Source organism: Ursus arctos, unplaced genomic scaffold (assembly GCF_023065955.2).
Source record: "Ursus arctos isolate Adak ecotype North America unplaced genomic scaffold, UrsArc2.0 scaffold_3, whole genome shotgun sequence".
NCBI classification, from domain to species: Eukaryota; Metazoa; Chordata; class Mammalia; order Carnivora; family Ursidae; genus Ursus; species Ursus arctos.
Window position 1 is genome coordinate 29,056,835 of NW_026622985.1, and position 22,428 is coordinate 29,079,262.

Consider the following 22,428-nt stretch of genomic DNA (forward strand, 5'->3'; position numbering starts at 1 on the left):
TAAGTTGTACAGTCTATTAATGGGAGCCCCATTATTTTTACCTGGTGAAAAAGGTTTAACTGAACTCTCTGGTCTATTCTGAGAATATCTGCTCTCATCTCTTTAGGAGTTCCAGGGATTTGCTAAAGTTTACAAAGGTCTGCAGACCTCACAACAGCTCTCTTACCCATAGAAAGAAGACAGTGAAGAGGTTCAGGTGAGGTAGCCAAGAAGAATCACTTATCTCCAAACAGCACAGCAAGATGCCAACTAGGATCAGAGCAGGAGAAAAAGTAATCATAGTGAAGGGACAGTAACTATGCCAAGAGCTTTTGCATATCTTCTCAAAAAAAAAGTTCTGGGATGGAATGGTATCAGGACTATTTTACAGGTGGCAAAACAGGTTCTGGGAAACAGAATTTGCCCAAGGTCTCAATATCAGTTAGCGATGGAGACAGGATTCAATGCCGAGAGAGTAGATCCCGTTTACGCTTCTCATTGGAAGAGCAACTTAGAATGCTACTTCTGGTCTAGACAAAGAATCAAGTGGCAGGTGGCCCCTCAGTCCATTAGCAAACTACAGTGGAGTGTCAGGAATGAAGAGTTCCTCAATTGAGTTTTTCATGTTGTTAAACTTAGGTAAGCCTAACTGGTTTTAATCTTTCATGGTAAGATATCTAAACATGAATGAAGACTCCTTGATTGCCTTCTAGACAGTTCACTGAATAGAATCCCAAGTCATCTTCATGAATATCGGTCATTCTATCATGATGCAGCCCCTCTGGGACTCCCAAGATGGAATGAACCATTTAGCATATGGTCAAGTGTTTCTCACAGGGTTTTCCTTCTCCAAGCCAAGGACTTGGCTTCAGGCCTTCTGCTGTCCAAGTAACCATGAATCCAGGCCAGAGATACAGCAGAGTTGACTTAGTAAGACCTCCCACTTTCAGGCGCTTCTAAAAGCTTGCTATAGGGAAGTCTGGGGTGCAGCCCAGCGGCATCGCCCTCCCGTGAGAAATGCAGAATCCTGGGCCTTACCCAAGGACCTACTAAATCAATCTGCATTTTAACAAGATCTTCTGGCGATCTGCACTATTAAAATCTGAGAAGCACTGCTCTATCAAGTCCAAACTAAACCATTTTAAATATTGAGAAGTTATTTAATAGAGAAGAGACCCTTTCCTGGGCCCAGAGGTTACTTTGCTGGGCTCTAGCATCTCTCCCACAGCTCCCAGTCTCCAAAGATAGAGCAACTGAAGCAAATAATTAAACAGCATTTCAAAGGTCAGTTTTCAAACTAATATGCACCAAATCATAATAAAGTACATGAAGATAAGAATATTAATTTCTCATAGAAACAGTCTCCTCCTCAGTTTTACTCTTCCTGTTTCTGCTTACCAAAACTTCTCCCCTCCCAGACCTTTAGACCCTATACTGTGTTTTATTTTCACTCCCCAAGAAAGCTCGACAGGCTCAAAATCATCCTTGATCTTACTTGCAGAGGATAGGATAGGGAATTAGGACATTCTAGCACAGAAAATGTATAGTTCTGAGAGGCATTCTGCATATATTACCTTGTGAGTCATTTATTCATTTAAACATCGCCATTATATCTCAATAAAATGAAGAAAATTACTATATTCCAGATGCAAATACAACAATGAATAAACAGATTCTACCCTCCAGAAGTTGACACTGTCCAAAGCTCAAGAGAGCACTAAGGAGAAAGGAAGTAAGGTACCTTCGTCAGGTAGAGAATATAAGACAAAGACCTGAAAGAGGACTAGCAGATGAACAAAAAGGGAAGAAGGTGGTCAAGAGGGACCTTAACCAAGACCCCAGAGAAAACAAAAGCATGGCAAATGGAGAGAGCCCATAGTTGAGCCAGCTTCATTAGACCTGAGCAAAGGGGCTGGCATCAGCCTGAGCCCAAAGCAGTTAGGTCTCATTTTCCCGGGAAATGGGGAAGGAGAAAAATGATGGACGTATGTGCCAATGGCTTGTACCTGGGATGGCAGAAGGTAACCCTGTGACTCAAACAAGAAAACATGATCTCCATTTACCAATGGGTAACTAGCTTCAGTGAGACTTGTCTGTCAAGGTCATACGACCAGGTAATGGCCAAGTCCATCCAATGCTCTTTGCAAAATTCAAGCCAAAAGTCTAAGAATCCTTAGACTAATACTATATATGGATCCTGAAATGAGTTAAGAAACCAAGGTTCTCATCTCCCTTCTGCCACGGACTAATAACCATGTGACTTTAAAAAGATGCCTTAACCCATTTGGGTCTATCATACCAGGGGACTGGGCTACATGGTTTCTGGACCCTTCCTGCTTTAACTATGGTTCTACATTGTCAGCTTCAAATGGCACTTGGGCCAGAGTAGAAGGCCCACTCCCCAGCAGTCAAGAAGCAGAGAATCTTGGCAAATCTTGCCAATCTTGCCTTGTCAGTCATTAGCCAGCATCTTGATACAAGACAGAGACCCCCAAACACGTGTCAAATGCTCAGGTGTTTCATGATGGCTCTGGAAGGAAACTGGCAGTAACATCCCAAATAAATGAAAACTGGCCTTTGCCCTCAGCAGCCAGGAAACATCCTGGTTCTAGACTGTTTGGAATGCAAACAAGTATTCCATTTCCAGAGCAGTTTATTTTTTGCCTACTTCCAAGATGGAGTTAAGGGCTTGTGCTACTATAGTAAAACCCCAGCTCATTTAAGGAACAACAGAGCAAGGGGCTTGGGGAGTGGAGTGAGAGGACAGACAAAAAAAACTGGACTAAAGAAAACTTTTCTGATTTAAGCTCAAGTGTTAGTACTAAGACTGCTGGGTAAATGGGGAGTGCAGTAGGGTGTAAAACTGCTGGCTGATGAAGCACACTGGGTCAAGAGGAGAGGCAAACTTCGGCTGCATGGGTCTTTGAAATACAGGGACACAGGAAACAGCTACTTCACACATAATCGTCTCTTATATTGACCCGTAAGTAAAGATAAAGGCACAGTGTTCTCAAAAGTGAACTGTGGGGTGGGAGGTGGGACGGCTAACATGCCAACACTCCCAATTTCAATGCTCACCCTTCAGAGCTCAACTCAGACATCAAGTCCGCTGTAAACCCTTTCTGGACACCATCCTCAGGCCCCTTCCCCTCAGGATGAGATGCTCTTATCTCAGGACTCCAAGATCACGCTGCCCAGACTTGACGCTTACTGCACTGAATTAGAACATACTGCCCGTCTCCTCCATTAGGACTGGCAGTCAGTTTACGGCAAGGTAGGCAGCCTTCTTGTCTCCCTTCCCTGCAGCCTGGCACACGGGTGACGCTCTATGAATGCTGGTTCAGTCAGAGAATCGTAAGAAGTGGCCAACAGCATTACTCTTAGAGGGCCTCTCACCAAGAGGCTCCTCTCATCACTGATCTGGGGCCTAGCTCCTGAGAAATCTCAGCTCCCAGGCAGAACAGCACATGGCCTCACCGTTCCGGGACGGACACAGCACTGCCCAGCAGAAGCTATGGCCTGGTCCTGCAGCCTAGAAGGTCACGTTTCTGCCAGCCACGGAGGCCCAACATGCAACTGGTGCCTCCCAGGCTAGGTTCCATTAATTCCATGGAAATATCTAATCAACCTGGGTCCAGGTTTCCCTACCTGAGTACAAGCCCAATTACTCACTTTCAGCAGGAGCAGGACCAAGCACTGGTTTCAGAGGCACGACAGCAACTCCTGCTGAGGAATTAATTCATCCTTCAGCAGTGCTGCTTGGCACTCCCAGGGAGACGGAAAGGAAAACAAAGAAAGCTCTGCGCAGGACAGAAAACCCCTCTGGGGTGGGCGCAAGGGTTGGGGTAAGACTGAGAATTACACTTTAAGCGTTGCCTCTAATTTTGTGACTCCATAAAATCCTTCGCCTCCAACACCATCACAGGTAGCCTGGCAGACCCGCAGCCTCCCGCTAAATGTTCTCCAAGTCTGTCCTCACACCCACCCTCGCAAGTCCTGTGAGCCATCCCACCCCCTGAAACTTGTTCCATGGAAGCCAACAGCTTTGTGGGCTGCAGAGTTCTCCCACACCCTGGATTTCCCCTGCTTCCTCTGTCTGTGAACACTGTCCCCAAGAGAGCCGTGTCACCCATGTACTCACCCCAGGTTCACAGCCGAGGGGTGGGGTGCAGGGCATACCCTGCTCTGGGCCAGATGGAGTCAGCAGCCTCAGTCAAACCCTCTGCTATGGTCTGTTTGTGTCCCGCGTTCTCACCTTCATATCCTACTGCCCACTGTGACACTATTAAGAGGCGGGGTCTTTGGGACATAATTAGGCCACAAGGGTAGAGCCCCCAGGAATGGGACTGGTGTCCATATGAGAGACTCCTTGTGCCATGTGAGGGTACAAACACAAGCTACCACCTGACAGAGGACCTTCCTCCAACTATGCTGGCAACCTGACCTCGGACTTCCAGCCTCCAGAATGGAGAGAAAAAAAGGTTTGTTGTTTATAAAATCACCTAGTCCTTGGTCTGTGGTATTTTGTTCTAGCAGCTCAAATGGACTAAAGCATCCTCTTTAAAACCTAGATCCCTGGCAACATCCAGTCAACTTCTTCCCCCTCTTCCAAGTTCCTCGATCATTTCTGCACCTGCTTTTGCCAAATCTGTATCCCTGCAACGTTCTGCTCTACTGCCCTTCAATCTGGTCTTCACCCACATTCACGGTCTAGATCATTCCCCATCTGTTACACCAAAGCTCTAACCTGAGGGCCTCCCTATCAATCTCAGACCATGGAGTCAGCGGTTTCAGCTGTGCTCGGAAGATTCCCCAGTGGATCTGTTCATCTGCTGTTGATGCTTTGAAAACCCAGTCCTGAGTCACCCCTCCCCCAAACCCTCGACTACTTCTATGTTCCGGTGCTAAGCCTCGCCGTGAAACCTTCCCACTGTCCTAACCCCACCTGCCAGTTTATGCTTCCGTCTCCCCTTTCCCCCTGTAAGGTCTGGGAGCCTGAAGGCCACGTCTTTGTTGTTCACTGTCAGACTGCGGGCCACTCACTACACACGGCTGCATGCCCGCAGTCCAGCCCCCCTGCTTCACCCTCCCAGCTGAGCATCCTGGCACCAGCCCACAGCACCCCACTGGCAGGAGCACCTTGCTCTAATTCAGACAAAGCCAAGCCATGTGGCTGAGGAAGCTGCCACTGCCCAGAGCAGACAGAACCTTCTTGTTTGTACAAAGGTGCCACCAAATCGGGGGGTAGCACTAGTCATGCTGACCACAGTGCCCAGCATATATTAGATGTCCAAATATTAGCTCAAAGACAGACTAAGCTGACTGCAAATTCCTGTTGTCAGCTGAGCCTTCACTGTCCTTCCATGGCCTTTCGAGATGACAGTCCCTGCGTCTCTCTAGAACAGGGTGTGCAGGTCCATCTCAACTCAGCTTCCTCATCCCACTCTTGCAAACTGTTTATCAGCAGACATCCTTTAAAAAAAGATGCCAAGAGGAAAACTCCTCCTCTTCCTGTTTCCATTCTTTCCAACCTGAACAGAACCAGAAGGTGACCTGCTTCTCTGCCAATCCTGCACCCAGTCCCCGGCTCAATTAACTCTCTCCCTCGTCATCTTTATGTTGAAGCTGTCCCTCGTGGAGTCCATCTCGAGCACACAAAGCTCAATTCCCTCCAGCATCAGAAGAAACTTCCATCCATACCGCCTCCCATTTTGACGTTAGGCATTCATTTTCCACTCATCTTACATGCGAAGTGTTAAGAAGTTTCGAAGAAAATAAAACTGGGTAAATGAAGAGTGGCCAGGGTGGAAATGGGGTCTATCTGTAAAAAGAGGCCCAGGAATCCTTCATGAGGATGTGACCTAAGGAATGAGACATTCAAGGATCTGGGAGAAGGGTACTACCAACAAGCCACTGCAGCAAGTGCAAAGGCCCTGAAGCAGGAGTAAGCTTAGGAAATGGATGGAGACAAAAGGGGGTGGGGATGGGGACACCTGAGTAGCTCACTTGGTTAAGCATCTGCCTTCAGCTCAGGTCATGATCCCAGGATCCCACATCAGGCTCCCTGCTCAGTGGGAAGTCTGCTTCTCCCTCTGCCTCTGCCACTCCCCTGCTTGTGCTCTCTGACAAATAAATAAAATCTTTAAAAAAATAAAATTAAAATAAATAAAAGGCCAGGATGGCTGAAGCTCAGTAAGAGAGAGGGAAGAAAAGGGATTGTTTAATGCCCTTCTATCTTCCCTGCAGTACATACATGCTCCATGAGAGATCGACAGCTCCGCACACAGCACACTTCCTCAGACACGGTTGGTAAGTGAATACAAGCATACAGGCACGCACAAGCAACAGCCTACAGCCTCCGCAAGAACTCACACTCCCCAGCACAGCATTCGAGGCTCTCTGCCCAGCCCATTCCCAGCAAGCTCTCGAGTCCAGTCACAGTGGCACCCAGAGTTCCTTCACCATTTCCGGTACTTTCCTGCTCCCACCCCTTTGACACAGGCAGGACCTCCGGCTGGGGATTCCCCATCACCTCCTCCTGTCAAAAATCTTACTCCTGCTTCAAGGTCCAAGACTCAAAAGCACTCTGATCTGGTGCCCGGAATAGAAGTTTCTCTTTCTTCAGGCTCCCAGAACTTTGCTCATCCCTTCATTAAAGGCCTCAATCGCGTTCTAAATCCAGAACTTATCCTCCATAACCCACAAGAGCTTCAGGTCACTGAAGACAGTGATTATCGTCTCTGGTGAGGCAGAGAGAAGACCGTCCATTCAGCACGTAGGAAATGTCCAAAGGGCACCACTTCCTACCATTGTTAACCCGACTGAGTGAGTCAGACCCTTGAGCCACATCTTACAATTTTGTGACGAAAGTTTTTGCATTCTCAAACTAAAACACTCCCATAAATAAATGGCCAATTCTCAGAAATGATTTTCCTTTTATTTCTTCCAAATCGCAGTGGAAATCTTCTTGTCAGGAAAGCTCTGGAAATAGCGCAGATGTCCCAAGAGACAGCCCTATAGGTATAAACCTACCGAGAGGGTGTAAAATGTGGGAGGTTGGGGCCCAGCTGAAACAAGAACTCTCACGCCTTGTCAGTGGGTTAACACGGCTCCCCCAGAGCTACACAGCTCTAAGTAGGAGCCTGCCCTCACACTGTCATCTGGGGCAAACCCAGGGACAGCTTTCAATAGTGACTTTGATCCTAGGTGCTGCTCTTCTGAGACATCCCAAAGGACTCGCAAAGAAGCACCAGACTGGGAATGGCGCCAGGAGCAGAGGCAGCGTGAGAAGGTAGTCACGAGGATGCAGGCGCATGCACACTTTACAACCCCCCCAGCCCCCTCTCAAATGCACCATGACCACCACTGCCACGTGTCCATCTGAACCCGACACCCCGTCTCGATCTGGAGAAAGTACATGCACAGGCATTTTGAAAGGGTTCCCTTATTTCACACACTCACATTTTGAAGCAGCTTTCATTTGTGAATAATTTTGTAATTCCATCCTATCTGATTCTCTTTCTCAGAGATACATGAACTTGAAATATGTTAATTTCATTAAAGCACAACTTATGCAAACCAGATCACAGTGAAAATAGAAAACAAATCTACCCCTCAAGTTTAAGGGGCAAAATAATCCCTAGAATCCCACAGGAAGGGGCTGTGACCTCCTGAGGGTCACAGAGACACAGTGGAAGATTACGAGAGTAGGAGCCTGACAGACGGGACGGATTTATTCTGCCATATGCCGGCCTGTGGCCTTGGAGGAATCATTCAACTTTTAAGCCTAAATTGCGTATTCACGCAATGGTCGAACATGTGGGGGTGCTGTAAGGACTTGGAGGTACTATCTGTAAAGCCTCTAGAACAGTGACATTTACCAGAGAGCCGGTAAACGGCTGCTAATATGGTATTACTATTATTCCTACATCTAATGGGGCATTTTACCAATGAGAGGCTGGGTCCTCAGAGATGAGAGGAGTGCAGACGGACCATACCCTGGCACCAGTTTCTAAGTCAGCCCCAATTTCAAACGCATTCCATCATTCCCACAGGGACACTCAAGTCTGTCAACCCACTCGATCCTCGAGCAGCTCAAAAAACGTACTTATACATCTACATGCACCATAAAAGAGGAAAAAAAAATGACCCTTTTCAGCAGACCTAGCCTACCACCCCAGACCTGCAAAAACTCCACGTGTGGAGAGGACCACGCAGCAGGCCGGAGAGCTTCTGAGAGGCCAACCTCAGTTTAAGTTTTCTGTACAATACGGTATCAGGTTTACTGCCTGGCCCTCTGCTGACACACAGGGACAGGGTCGCGGGAGGCCGTCAGCAGCAGGAGGGCCTCCTACCCTCAAGGAGCTGACACTCGGGGTCAGGAAGGCAAGATCTAGACAAATCCCTCTCCTCACAAGGAGTAAGTGCCTGGGGGGCACCTCCGAGGGCCAGGCTCATTTAAGGGCAGCATGGTTGCAGCCTGGATTTTAAGGAATGTTCTAAGGCGGGGATTTAGACTGAACGGGATTCAGATTTTGGAGAAGAGACAGCACTGGATCCAGGGAATAGGATTCTTTATTCACTTAAACCTTTACAAGGTTCTTCCTCTATAAAACCTTCAGGGGCTGCACACAGACACATTCCTTCACCACCCTGCAAAAATTATTAACCCTGTCCTTTTATTCTTTTTCCTGAAGTTAATTACAGAGACCAGGGGTGGCATGCCTGTTGAAATGTCTGTCTTGCAGAACCGGTTAACATGTAATGAACCAGGACCCCCTGGCTAGCCAGGGTAGGGAAGATAGCACATAATAACCTCAAGAAGTTTCAAGACCCCCTGGAGAAGTTTCAAGTTCACCCAGGTCCTGCTCTAACTGCCACGTACTTTGCTAATCATAGATCAGCCATTCCTAGGTTCCACAGGGCAACTCAGATAGGGCAATGCTCTCCCCTGCCTTCTTGTGGGGTGCCCTTCTGATAGCACAGCCTTCTCTGCTTCAAACCCGGTGACTCAGAGACTGGCTTACTGCGCATCACGAGTCTGATGTCAGGGTTCGGCAAGAACGCTACGGAAAGGTAAACAGCATTTGCCAAGAGCAGGAGGCAGCTAAAGGAAAGAGGTTGGTGGAGAGTGCCAGCCTGCCCTGGGCTTCCACAAAGCATGGGTAAGACCAAGGGAATCGGCCCTCTCGATGCAGAGCACCCTCTGAGGGGCTTCCTAAAATTACAAATGCCTGAGCCCAACTTGCAGAGATCCCCAGTCCTTTGGTTTGGGGATGGGAGAGAGCAAACTTATTATAGTAAGAAAGAAAAAAGGCGTGGCAGGGATCCTCCTCGAATATCTCCAGCACAAGAAATCCCAACTCAAAGTGGTGTGTTGGTGGACGAGAGGCAAGGGGACAGCTGATCTGGTACCCTGGGCTACCAGCTCCCCTTGGAGGGAGACAGGAGTTGGACTCAGAGGCTCACCCAGAAGCTGTAGCATGAGGAAAGAAGCCAGAAGCCTGCACCCCTCAGAATAAAGACTGGCCTTCTAGGCAGAGGGAGGGTAGCAGGCAGACAAAATAATCTTAATCACAGTTTTGTTATTAATTAAGCGGCAACCCTTAAACCGCCACCCCCCACAAAAAGCACAAAGTGGCACTCTCATTTTACACTATCATCTGCGGAAGCTAAATGCCCCAAGCTGGAATGGCTTTCATTGGAGTACAGGCCATAAAAGACCTTTGTTCCCCCCACCAATCTTGTTTGTCTTGTTTACGGGAAGAAGGGGGAAGGATGCAGGAAGAATACTTTCCTACATGGACCTTTTGCCTTTGGAACCAAAGATCTGAGCCTCGGGGCCAGTAACGTATGCCCTATACAGACCCCACCCCCTCACCCCCATATTAGTTGAGTTCAGTGTATGTACCGTCACCAAAGTCACTCACTTCCTTAGATCATATGCAGGTATGAATGGAGGGGCAACCATGGTCACCGCCCGCCTTAAAAGATGCATCACTCATTTTTGGAACCAGTGACAAATCAACAGAGCAGGCTGGTCCAGAAAGCAGTTTATATTACCTTCCACCAGGGGTAGCATTCCTGCTTTCCCACTTGTGCTAGCTATGGGGTGTGGGTTTGCCTTCTTCCTGGAGAGAACCATCTTCTCCCTCCCATCTTAGGTTCATCCATCTGGACTGGATGAAACTGATCTCAGATGACTGGGCAGGCAGCCAGCAAACCAGAAGAACATGGACTCCAGGCCCTGAGGTTAACTTAGGGTGCCTCCATTACTTAGAAAGATGGCCCCAACTATGTGCGGTCCTAAAGCAAACTTTTAAAGGCAGCCATGGACAAGAGAGGGGGATTTTCTCCAGTTTTAGTTCACAGTAGGGTAGGGAAGAGAGGAGCAAAGGAAGAGGCTTCCTACAGTAACAGTTTCCAAAGGATGTCCTGTAGAAATCAGTCTCACGAATGCTCCGTAACTAATGCTCCGAAACACCGTAACTACGAACTCACCTGCTTCAGTGCTGTCCAGTAAGTAAGGCGGGTACCAGCTGTTTGTGGTTATTGAGCACTGGGAATGTGCTCATCCAAATGGACATGGGCTCCAAGTGAAAAATACACGCGGGATGTCCAAGGCTTAGTCCAGAAATGTAAAAATATCTCTGCTTTTTATATGGATTATACATGCAAATGTATTTTTGGTAGGAAATTAAACAAAATTTATTGAAATTAATTTCACCTGCTTATATTTTCGTATGGTTACCAGAACATTTAAAATCACGTATGTGTGGGGCGCCTGGGTGGCACAGCGGTTAAGCGTCTGCCTTCAGCTCAGGGCGTGATCCCGGCATTATGGGATCGAGTCCCACATCAGGCTCCTCTGCTGTGAGCCTGCTTCTTCCTCTCCCACTCCCCCTGCTTGTGTTCCCTCTCTCACTGGCTGTCTCTATCTCTGTCGAATAAATAAATAAAATCTTTAAAAAATAAAATAAAATAAAATAAAATAAAATCACGTATGTGGCTCACATTGTGTTTCTACTGGCTCGTGCCCCTTTAGAAACGCGAGGCTAGAGCACGGGCTTGGCAACCACAGACACATCCATCTTGGCAACTGCACCACATTTGTTTTTTTCCCTTCAACCAATGTACGTAAGTCCATCCCAGACTTTGGGAATGGATCAAAACAGCTGAAAACAACATTCTGACCAGGATGCGTAAGCTAGCCCACCTAGCAATACGTAGTTCCAAAGGAATGATGGATGGGTTTCCTTTTTTGCCTATTATCCCTGAGATATTTATGTAAGGACAGCATGGTTTCACTTTGCCTTTCCCTCCAAGGCTCTATCTGAGAAGGTATTCGTAAGTATCATGCTGAAGTCTGAATATGTTTAGAGTTCCATAAATGAAGAAAATATGTGCATCCCATACAGGTGAAGACAAAAGTTACTACAGGGGCACCTGGGTGGCTCAGTCGTTAAGCGTCTGCCTTCAGCTCAGGGTGTGATCCCGGGGTCCTGGGATCGAGCCCCACATCAGGCTCCTCTGCTGGGAGCCTGCTTCTTCCTCTCCCACTCCCCCTGCTTGTGTTCCCTCTCTCACTGGCTCTCTCTCTGTCAAATAAATAAATAAAATCTTTAAAAAAAAAAAAAAAGTTACTACAGAGACTCTCCCACGAGGAAGCAGCTGCAGGCCCACTGGGTTACGTATCTTCTGTCCTATAGTAGACTCTGGTACCTTTCACCCACTCCAAGACTTTGGATGAACCCCTTTCACCCATTTCCTGGGATTGGGTAACTGGTATGTGAATTTCTACACTGCTTTTCAAAGTATGCACTCAGACTGCGTCATTTACTGTCTACTATCCTCGTCAACTCCTGAAAGGGGGTTGTTAAAACATTACCAGGGAAGAACTAGTAGTGTGACCCAACAAGGAGTCTGCTTTGTGGATGAGCTTTCTTAGTTATAAAATCAAAGTCACAATGCCCACCTTACAAAGGAGCTGGATGAGCAAACGGGGGAAAGCCTGAATGCCTAGCATGCTGCCTGGCACTGAGGAAAAGCAGCCCCCCTGGAGATTCTGCTCTGTTCTGTGGGCTTTCAGTCATCTTTTTGCCCTAGAGGTAGACACTAGATCTAAAGCTCTCGATTAAAAATTGAGAGGCTAAAAAAAAAATTAATAAAGATAAAAATAAAATAAAACTGAGGGGCTATATATGGTCAGTTGTTGTATGACAAACAAGATTACTGAAAGTTCAGAGCATCTAACAGACTATGACAGGAAGTGGGCTTTCCCCTTTCTGGATTTTTCTCCTCAGAAATGGTAGCTCATTAATAGTAAGTCTCATGGCCAAGTGGCTTTTGTGTCCAATTTCCTGGCATCTGAAGGAGAGCAGGCTAGGAATACCTGCACAGAGGGGCCAGTGAAGGGTTTCTCTGGGTCCCCAGGGATCCACCCCGCTCTGGCAATGACTGCTCTCCACACGAATTGCTCCCCTGCAACTTGTCCTCCCAGTTCCTGTGCCTGGCCCGCTTCGGATCCTCCTATAGAATCATCTGCTGTCATTAAAGACCTAGGTCTCTCCTTCAGACCTGACACCTCAATCTATAAGACACAGGATGTTTTCTCCCATTCTCAAACCAATGGTCTCTTTCCTTTTTCGGTTCTGGATAATTTCTCTATGTCCAATCATTCTGTCAACCTCACGGAGGGAACTAAATTTTGATATGTGGAGTTGTACCTTATTCTTAGTCTCTGAGTAGCTCAATCTACTGTTACAATGCCCTAAATTGCCTAAGTAATGCCAGGCCGATATACTCTTGGACTAAATAAGTATGCAACAAAGAGAGAAACATTTCAAACAGTCAAGTTCTTGGATGGGTTTCAAACTGATCATAGGCAATAGAAAACTTACAGTGATTGACTGTTTAGGCCCAAGCAAGTCAGAAAACATCAGTATTTCTCAGTGTCTCTGTAAATCAAGTCCATCTTAAACTCATCTACCTCAGTATTAAGGGGCTGTGGGGCTTAAAGGAGGTCACAAGTCTACATCACCCAGAACCCCAATCTGTGCACCAAGGCCTGTGAGGGAGACACTGAACCTCTTAGCTCTTGGGACAACTGGACAGTCAGGTGCCCTTGGTCCAACACCTTCACGCAGCAAGTTGCCTCTGCTCTCCAAGCCCCAAATCCTCTTCTTGTTAAACCCTAATTTAGGGGCATTCATATGTGCAAGCCCAAGGCTACCAGAAACTCTGAATGGAAAAGCCGTCTAAGATCTTCCCCAAGCTTCCCAAACAAAGGTGACCAGTTTCTCCTGTGTCCCCCAACACACCCCCTCTATGCCCCGTCATAACACAAATCCAATGCATCACATCTGTTTCCCTATTTCGCCCACCAAACTGTGCTCCTTGGACCCCGAGGGCCTATCACATAATATTTAATAATAGTAGAAATAGGAACGTCTAATCAACTAGAATCATGCTTCTCAAACTATGTGCAATATGAACCTGGATTATGCAAAGTCACAAAATAAATAAATAAATGCATCTTCCTAGAGACCAAGCTTAAAACATTTTCTTACGATACTCTAAGAAAGAAGAATACCCACAGAGTTTAAAAAATCCAGTACTAGTTCTGTAGAAGACTGGCAGCTTCCAAACCCACCCTGCCAGGTGTACAATTTCCCATCCTTTCTGTCAGAGATCCCCACCCCCACCAAAGCTGAAAAACCCAAGAAGTTCTAGATTCCACATGAGCCCTACTTTTAGAGAGGCTTGAAAGGGCTTTGTCACCTCTCTCCCCGTCCCTCTGCCCTCCGGCTTGTGCACTCCTGCACTATCTCTAAAATAAATAAATCAATCTTAGGGGAAGAAAAAAAAAAAGGACTTTGTCAGGGATCAAAGGTCACCAATACCACTTTCTAGGTGGAAAAAAAAAAAAAAACATAGGCTCATCTTGCCAAAATGACTCAAAATTAAAGTGGAAGACAGGAAAAGAGCTCTCCTCAATTACTGGCCCAGAACATCACATGATAAAGCCTGTAAGAAGGCATTACACTTTTTAAAAGCCTAAAATAAGGTACTACAGCTTGTTTAGGTCTGGAGACCCTTTGAGCGCTTCCCGGAACGGAGCGCTGTCAAAGAAAGCCTCCTATCAAGCCTCTTTGCTTGGCTGCCTCAGCCGTAAACCCTTAATGGTTCCAGATAAATACTCATGAGAAGCACCTCTCTGGGGTTCTTTCTTGCGGAAGGTTTAGGTGCACACCTGAAGCCTCTTGAAGGTTGGCACTCCAGCTCCACCTCCCCTCCCGAGAGGGGCTTCCGTACTCCCCTGAAGGGCCCCCAACAGAACTTTCTAAACTTTTCTCCACCCCCGCCTTCAGGGCTCCGGGGCCAACCCTGTCCCAAAGAAAGAGCCGAGTGGCAGGACAAACATCTTAAGAGGCAAGCAGGATTGAAGAACCAGCTCTTTCCTACAAGTACCTTCAGGGCCGCAGGCCAGGGCTCCGGGCGGGAGGGCAGACACACACAGACACACACACATCCCCAACCCCGAATCCAGGTCCGCGCTCACCTTGGCCGACGTCTCTCCGAACAGAGGTCTGTTGTCCAGGCCACTGGTGCCATAGGTCCTAGTAGAAAAGTCCTCCATTTTAGGGTTTCTTCACTCTCCCACGCCACTCAAACCTGAGCCAGCATTACCTCCCGAAGTGTCAGGTCCACGAATGCCCAAGCCGCGTATTCACCGAGAGCTCATGGCCGAAAGCCGAGGTGGGTCGGGACGTCCCCGCGGCGGCGGCGGGTGGGCGCTCAGGCCCGGGGGACGCGGCCGCTCCGCCCAAGGCCCGCTGCCCTCCTCATAGCGAGCAACTGCTGCAGGAAGTGAAAGGAAACAGACACCGCGTGGCCGACTCTCCTCGGGACGCCCCGCCCGCGCGGCTCCCACTTCCCCAAATCTCAGCGCTCAGCCCCGCCGGGCCCGAGGCTGCAAGGTCCGCGGGGCGCTGCAGCGCACACAGCAAATCCGCGGCCGCGCGCTCCCGGGGGTACCCACCGTTCCCACCCCTCCCCACCGCATTTCTTTACGCGATCGCTTCCCAACTTTCTCAATATTCCGTTGAGCACCAATACCCCCACGCTCGAGGAGGAGCGGGGTTCCAGTGAAGAACTCATTACAAGCCCCTCTCCAAGCTCTCAGCACCTCTCCACCCCTCCAGTTCTGGAGCGGCGGGAAAAATGAAGTTGCCCAAGCCCAGCGCTCCGCGGGCCTCTCCCCCAGCGCTGCAGCTGCAGGTCGCAGTCGCGCCAGGCACCTCGAATCCCCTTCGTTTGCCGCATCTACCCGCGCACCGTCGTGCTTTCCGCAGCTCCCTTCGGCTCTCTCCTGCGGGAGCCGCGGCTGGAGCATCCGCCCGGGCAGAGCGAGCAAGAGAAAATCCCGCCTCGGTCGCGCACAGATTGGCCACCCTCCTGGGCACCGCCCCGCGACCGCCCCGCGCCCGCAGGCCAAACCTTGGCGTCCCCTGCCGCCCTCGAGCTGGGGAGTCCTGGCCGCGCCGGGGTCCGCTGCTCCCGGGCGCACACACCCGCCGGGATTCCGAGCCAAGACTCTGGGGCGCGGGCGAGACCGCACGGAGAAGAAAGAAACCTTCCGGGCTGGCGGAGAGCGGGCTCGAGGGCCAAGCGCCGGGCTGCGGATACCCTCCGCTCAGCTCCCCCGGCCGGGACCCGCGGTCTCTGTCGCAAACCGACTTGGCCCGCCCAGGCGACGTCACCGCCGGGGCAGCCAATCCCGCGGGCCGAGGAGCCGCATTGGCTGCGGAGCTTTATTTCTGGAGGTGCCACTTCTTTCCCGCTGGGGCTGCCAATCTCCCTGGCTGCACGTTTCTCAGCGTCTTAGTAATTAGCGTCTGCGCGAGCCACGTGGGTAAAGAACCTCTCTGAAGATAGCTTTGCATTCGGCTGAAAACATCTTTAAAACAACTAGCCTGTTTTAACCACCCCAGTCTTTGCACTACTAGGACGCAACGGGGGACACTGACAAATTTGGTTTATGGTTGTTTGTATGTTAGTCTTGTTTTGTTCTGTGATAGGGATCCTGTGGCGTTTAAAGAAACAGCTGGGACGTGACACTTGCAAGGTACTTCTTTGACTTGCACACTCATGCTGTTAGTGATTGTGCTGACTAAGCACATTTGCAGCCACAGAGAACACTACAGCATAGGGAACTGGAGGTGGACAGGCCTTATAGGCAACATAGTGTCACCGCATTTGGAGTCACAAGTATTAGGGAACAAACGCAACCACGTTAGGTTGGCAGGACACTGCAGCTCCGAGGTTAAAGAGAGCTCTGAAAATGTTTGTTTGCAGGGAGAACCCTCGTTAGAACGCTGTAGCCATGTAACGTTTAGAGCCCAAGCAAAGATTCCTGGTGACCTTTCCGCGGTTTAGGTCAAGGGATTAGGACGGGGGATGGACTAAGAACCACACATCCATTGATTTGAAATTTGCAACACTGAGTAGAGGAGCTATGGTGCATATCTGATCAGTTAGGTATTTCATAAATGATCTTTTTGTGCAGGACTTTTAACAGGAATGCTACACAACCCTGCACCCAGTTCTGATAGAAGGTCGATGGGCTGAACAAATAAGTCACTCACATTCAGCCACATTCATTAAACAAGTACCTTTGAGAGCCTGCTCTGTACCAGCCAACCACCAGAAAGGGTAATAGGGTGATCAAGAAAGAGACAGGCAAGATACATTGGCTAAGAGGACAAGCTTTGAAGTAGATCATATCTGCCCTCAACCAGTTTTTATTCAAAAAAAAAAAAAGTTTGGGGGGCGCAGTCGTTAGGCGTCTGCCTTCGGCTCAGGGCGTGATCCCGGCGTTCTGGGATCGAGCCCCCACATCAGGCTCCTCCGCTGGGAGCCTGCTTCTTCCTCTCCCACTCCCCCTGCTTGTGTTCCCTCTCTCGCTGGCTGTCTCTATCTCTGTCAAATAAATAAATAAAATCTTTAAAAAAAATAATAAATAAAAATAAAATAAATAAAAAGTTTAGTAGAGAATATACAAGACATCTGACAAATAAATATCCAAATGGTGGTTGTCATAATGGTGATGAAGGCTATGATCTGGACTCCAAGGGGAGCTATAGGGATACACGGGAAGGCACCCACCAGCTTCAGTTGACAGGAAAAGCTTCCTCCTTCTAAATCAAGACCTGAAGAGGAGTATGATTTAGCTAATGTGAGAAGAGTGAAGAAGGCAGGCCAGAGAGGCCAGATATTTGTGTAGAGCGTATTTGAGGAGGAAAGTTGAGTTGGAGATAATGACCCCTTACTCTAGAACTTCTTATTCTTTTGTCTCACTAATTTTCTATGCCTCTACTCCATTCTTTTTCCTAAGAACCAGTCTCCTCATCATTACTACTCCCCAAAATTTCAAGTGACATATGGCCTAAGCTTGTTTTGCTGCTAAACTTTGGAAAAAATAGATTTTATAGAGCCACTGCTCACCACTGGTTTGCAGGCTTAGTCTCTATTTTGTTAGTTGAGAATCTCATGAGAAATTTCAATCAGCTGAGTTCAGATTGTGGGTAGTTTCCAGTTGCCTCAGCTCCTCTACCCCCAACCAGCCAACAGGTGGGACCAGGGACAACAGGTATCTTCTAAGATCCACCCCCTTCAGCAAAGTAGAGTAGAGGGTTATTTAAATAAAGAAGAGAGTATGTGTAGAAGATAATAATGGGGTTATATAGTGTCTCGCCACTCAAAGTATGGTTCCTGGACCAACAAATCAGCATCACTTGGTAACTCGTTATAACTGCAGAGCTTCAATCCCCATCCCAGATCTACTAAATCATAATCTTCATTTTAATAAGATCTCCAGGAGATTCGTACACACACTGAAGTCTGAAAAGCACTTCTTTCATCCACTTCTATTTTTATAAATTGTTCCTCAGGCCATTAGATGACCCTTCCAATACCATAGCTCTTCATTTCTTGATCTTCGATGTATTGAAGCCACTCATTCTAATTCAACTTTCAGGAGGTTGTCAACACCCAGAATTGCACCATGTTTGAAAGAAACCAGCCCATTTACTAAGCCTTATCCAACAATCCTGCCAATTTACTCATTCTACATCAGTCCCTTGGCCACCTCATTGTCTCTGATCCTTTGGTCTCTTGAATTTCTTCCAGTGGATCTATTCCCCTGTTTTCACTTCCTGCCTGTTCAGATTGTGTGTGCTATCACTAAAACTGCTCTTTCGACGGTGTTTTCAGTTCCCCTATTCTATTTATTTTATCACACCTGTGCAGAAAGTCCCCTGAGATAGTCATCATTCTGCCATCCCAATACCTGTGGCCAAGTGTCTAGTGCAGCTGGAGAAAAAAAAATCATGAATGCCCCTAATTAAAATAATTTTAAATTCAGGGCAGCAAGCCTCAACTGCATCCTTAAAACCAGCTGAAAATCCTGTGTTACCTGGGCAACACTCTCTTGTGTTGTGTCCCCTTACCCTTGGCAGATAACTCAGCCACCCCCTTCGCAAGAAAGAAACCAAAGCCATCAGAGGAGATCCCCTCCATTTCCCAGCAAACCAACACATGAACCATATCCACCATCTTCAGTTCTCCTTCCCTCCAATTAGAATGGAAGAGACACCTGTCCATCTCTCATGTTTTACTTCCCATGCATCCCACCATCATGGGGGGCTCACTAATATGATTATATTTTTATATTTAAGCATGTCCAGCTTCAACCATCTTAAAACAAACAAGCAGAGAACTTGCATTAAGCCCATGTCTACCTCTGGCTACCATGCTCTCTTCATACTCTCTGTGCAACTCTGTGGTCACCTATATAGCCATCTTTCTTTTCTCTCCCTTCTTCTTTGAAAGCAGAACCTACCTCCCAATGTAAAGGACAAAAATACCAGATGTTCACTTGCTGAGAACCCCTTGTAGCTGGGGGAGGGTATGTGAGTGTTAAGGGCAATGAGTCACTAGAGCAGGTTGGCTGGGGCCTTTCAGGAGGGTTTCCTCCCTAACAAAAGGAGAGGCATAAGAGGAGACCTATCCATTAGATGTTGTCATGTGAGGACGTGATATTTGAAGATGCTTCTACTATCTCATGACCATGAAGGGTGGCCAAGAGTATGCCAGAGAAGCCAACGAGAGTCTAAATCTGTGAACTGCCCACTTCTGGGCTTCTTGGTGTGTGTGTGTGTGTGTGTGTGTGTGTGTGTGTAGTGGGAGGGTCTCTATTGTGTAAGTCACTTTTATTTGGGTATTCCCATGCTTACAGCTGAAAACACAGATACATTTTTAAAGCCAAAATTTCAGTAAAAAGGTCCATATAGATTATATCCACTTCCTTACCTCCCACATTTGCCTCAGTCACTGAAATCTGCCTTACCCACATGGCTCCCCCGTGTACTGCCATGAATGTTCCCATGAGAGCTTGGGGCTAATTCGCAGGTTTCCAGACCTTCCCCTACATGACCACTCGGCAGCACTTAGCATTTAAAAATCCTGGAAGTAGGGCACCTGGGTGGCTCAGTCAGTTAAATGTCTGCCTTCGGCTCAGGGTCCTGGGATCGAGGCCCACATTGGGCTCTCCGCTCAGCAGGTAATCTGCTTCTCCCTCTGCCTCTCCTTTCCGCTTGTGCTCTCTCTCTCTCTCCCTCAAGTAAATAAATAAAATCTTTAAAAAATAAAAAACCAAAAAAATTTTAAAAATAAAAATCCTGGAAGTAGGCTGTATGATAGCTCTTTGGCTCTTTCTCTACCCATCTCTTAAATATTATCCCCCTGGGCTCTGTTTGCATCCTTTTTCCCTTCTCACTACATGCTTTGCAAGAGCCAGTTCGCCTACAGCCACGGCTTCACCTCTATGTCCATGCTAATGACTCCCAAACTTATAGGGACAGACGACCACAACGTGGCAGGAGACATATAACTTACGAAGCCATTTTTGAAGTTAAATACTCATTCATTTCATTTATGATTTAATTGTGTTTCCCCTCTTCTGTCGTTTCTACAGTAAAGTTGTCACAGAGAACAGTAGCTGGACGTTAAAATACTTGGGAGTTTTGGAATACCCTGATGCCTGGGGCCACCCCAGGCCAGTTACATTTGAGTCTCTCAGAGGAGGCAACACTATTTCTTAAAGCTCCCCAGATATTTTCTGGTGTACAGCCATAAACCACTGGTTTTTGGACAGAGTATCAGGCTAAGTAACTGGATCTGGAGTTCCACTGCATATCCTCCTCACTCTGCTATCTGACAAGTCAGTAGCCTAGACTTTGGAGTCCACACACTTTGGTTTGAATCCTGACTTACCCCCTCACTAGGTGCATGAATTTGAACAAGTTACTTAACCCCTCTGAGCCTCAGTTTTTACTTTTGTAAATAAGATGAAATGAGCAAAACAATACTTGCCCTGTAGGGTTTTGTGGGAATTAAATAACATATTTTAAACACTGGACACATAGTCAAAACTCTGTAAATTACGTATATTATGCATCTACTAAAATGAACATACTGAAGACTGTAGCAAAATTTAAAAAATGCACATGATTTAACGTTAAAGGGAAAAAATAAATATTAAGTAGAATCTTTATAGTATTCTTGCTTAACATAGCTATGCACGTGAACCAAGACTGGGAGAAAACATGAAAAATGTAAAAACATGAAAAATATGAAAATCTGGCTGACTCTGTCGGTGGAGCACGTGACTCTTGATCTCAGGATCGTGAGTTCGAGCCCCACCTAGGGAGTAGAGATTACTTGAAAAAAATGAATAAAATCTTTAAAAAAGAAAAATATAAAAACAGAGCTGTTATTTTTAAATCTTTCTCTCTCTTTTTTTTTAAAGATTTTATTTATTTATTCGACAGAGAGATAGACAGCCAGCGAGAGAGGGAACACAAGCAGGGGGAGTGGGAGAGGAAGAAGCAGGCTCATAGCGGAAGAGCCTGATGTGGGGCTCGATACCATAACGCCAGGATCACGCCCTGAGCCGAAGGCAGACGCTTAACAGCTGTGCCACCCAGGTGCCCCATAAATCTTTCTCTCTTTTCTGAAATGTTTTTTTCAGTTCCATGCCTTTCCCAGAAATAGGAAAACTGGCAATAATGCATTTGTGCTTCTTTATTGTTTTTCTTTCTCTTTTTTCCATCTTCGCATATGTTCACTGGCATCCCATGATCCTTCAGTAGTCAAGGGCATCAGTTTTCAGAAACCAATACTAGAGGTCAGGAGAGGATGAAGAGAGAAGCAGTGTTCACAGTCCAGAATTGAAGGAAAAGTTCATATTCCAACACTGTTCAGTGAGGTGGCTTGCAAAAGGAACAAAGCAGTTATACACACACACAACCTTTGCTGGGGAATAGAGTAATATTAATAGCTTCACTTAGGTAGGATCACAGAGCAGATTTTGAAGAAGTGTGCTTCTCCTTGGTCCCAGAGCTCAAAAATGAGAGGAGTGCACACCAGGTAATTTGTGCCTGGGTCTTACCAAACCGGGATGTCTCTCGTTCTCTTTTTTTAAAAGATTTTATGTATTTATTTGAGAGAGAGAGAGAGAGCACAGGCAGGGGAGAAGCAGAGGGAGGGAGACAAGTAAGCTCTGCGCCGAGCGTGGAGCCCACCATGGGGGTCAATTCCACAACTCCGACATCATGACCTGAACGGAAATTAAGAGTCAGATGCTTAACCCACTGAGCCACCCAGGCACTCCTAACCGGAAGATGTCTCTTAAATAGTAGGGGTGGGGAGAAGCACACATCTTCAGAATTCTGCTCTGAGTGCTGCCCTCACAGCCTCACTCAATGGACACAAGAAGAAAGTTAAGTGGCAAGAAAGAAGTCAGCTGGCAGAAAGGCTGTGGTACCAGTGAAAAGCAACCAGAAGCAAGAGTAAGGGAGCAAGTGTCTTCCTACATCACGGGGCCAGATGGCAGGAACTGCTGGGGGCCTTTGCAGGTGTACATAATTTGAATAGTCATGTAATAAGATTGATTCACCAATATAATGAATTTAGGCATTGCAACAGACTGTACATATCATTCTGCATGTGCCCCCAAGAGGAGATAGTCTCTGCGGACTTGCTGACAACATTTTTTGAATAGAAGTATGCAATTTCTACAAACCAGGCAGGTGTTGTGAAAGAACCAGCTTAGTAATTGGGAAACTGATCTGGTGAGCTTAGGAAAGTCTGCTTGGGCACCAGGTTCCTTATCTGTAAACGGAAAGGTTATATTCTACCCTGCCAGATCTAAAATGCTAATAAACTCTGAGACTAATTAGAGGACTTATTTTTAAATGTCTCTAAGTTTTGCGATACTTTTAGATTTACTGAAACATTATAGAGATACTACAGAGAGCTCTGGTGTATACTCTTCACCCGGTTTTCCCTAATGTTAACATTTTATACAACTATGGTACATTTATTTAT

The 22,428-nt window shown here is 47.2% G+C and overlaps 1 protein-coding gene across 5 annotated transcripts in view; it reads right to left on the reverse strand.

Moving 5' to 3' along the window:
• Positions 1-15,714, reverse strand: part of TMEM243 (transmembrane protein 243) — a 28,803-nt gene extending 13,089 nt beyond the window's left edge. Inside the window, exons 1-2 of one of the 5 annotated variants that reach the window (XM_026504794.4) lie at positions 15,478-15,714; positions 14,540-14,838 (exon numbers count right to left, since the gene is read on the reverse strand). In XM_026504794.4, the coding sequence (XP_026360579.1) occupies positions 14,540-14,617 (78 nt within the window). In that variant the 5' untranslated portion in view covers positions 14,618-14,838; positions 15,478-15,714. Of the gene's footprint in view, positions 1-14,539; positions 14,839-15,166; positions 15,257-15,278; positions 15,388-15,477 lie in introns of those variants that run through there. The other 4 variants (XM_057304439.1, XM_057304440.1, XM_057304441.1 and 1 more) reach the window with 4 other exon arrangements.
• Positions 15,715-22,428: the final 6,714 nt, after the last annotated feature.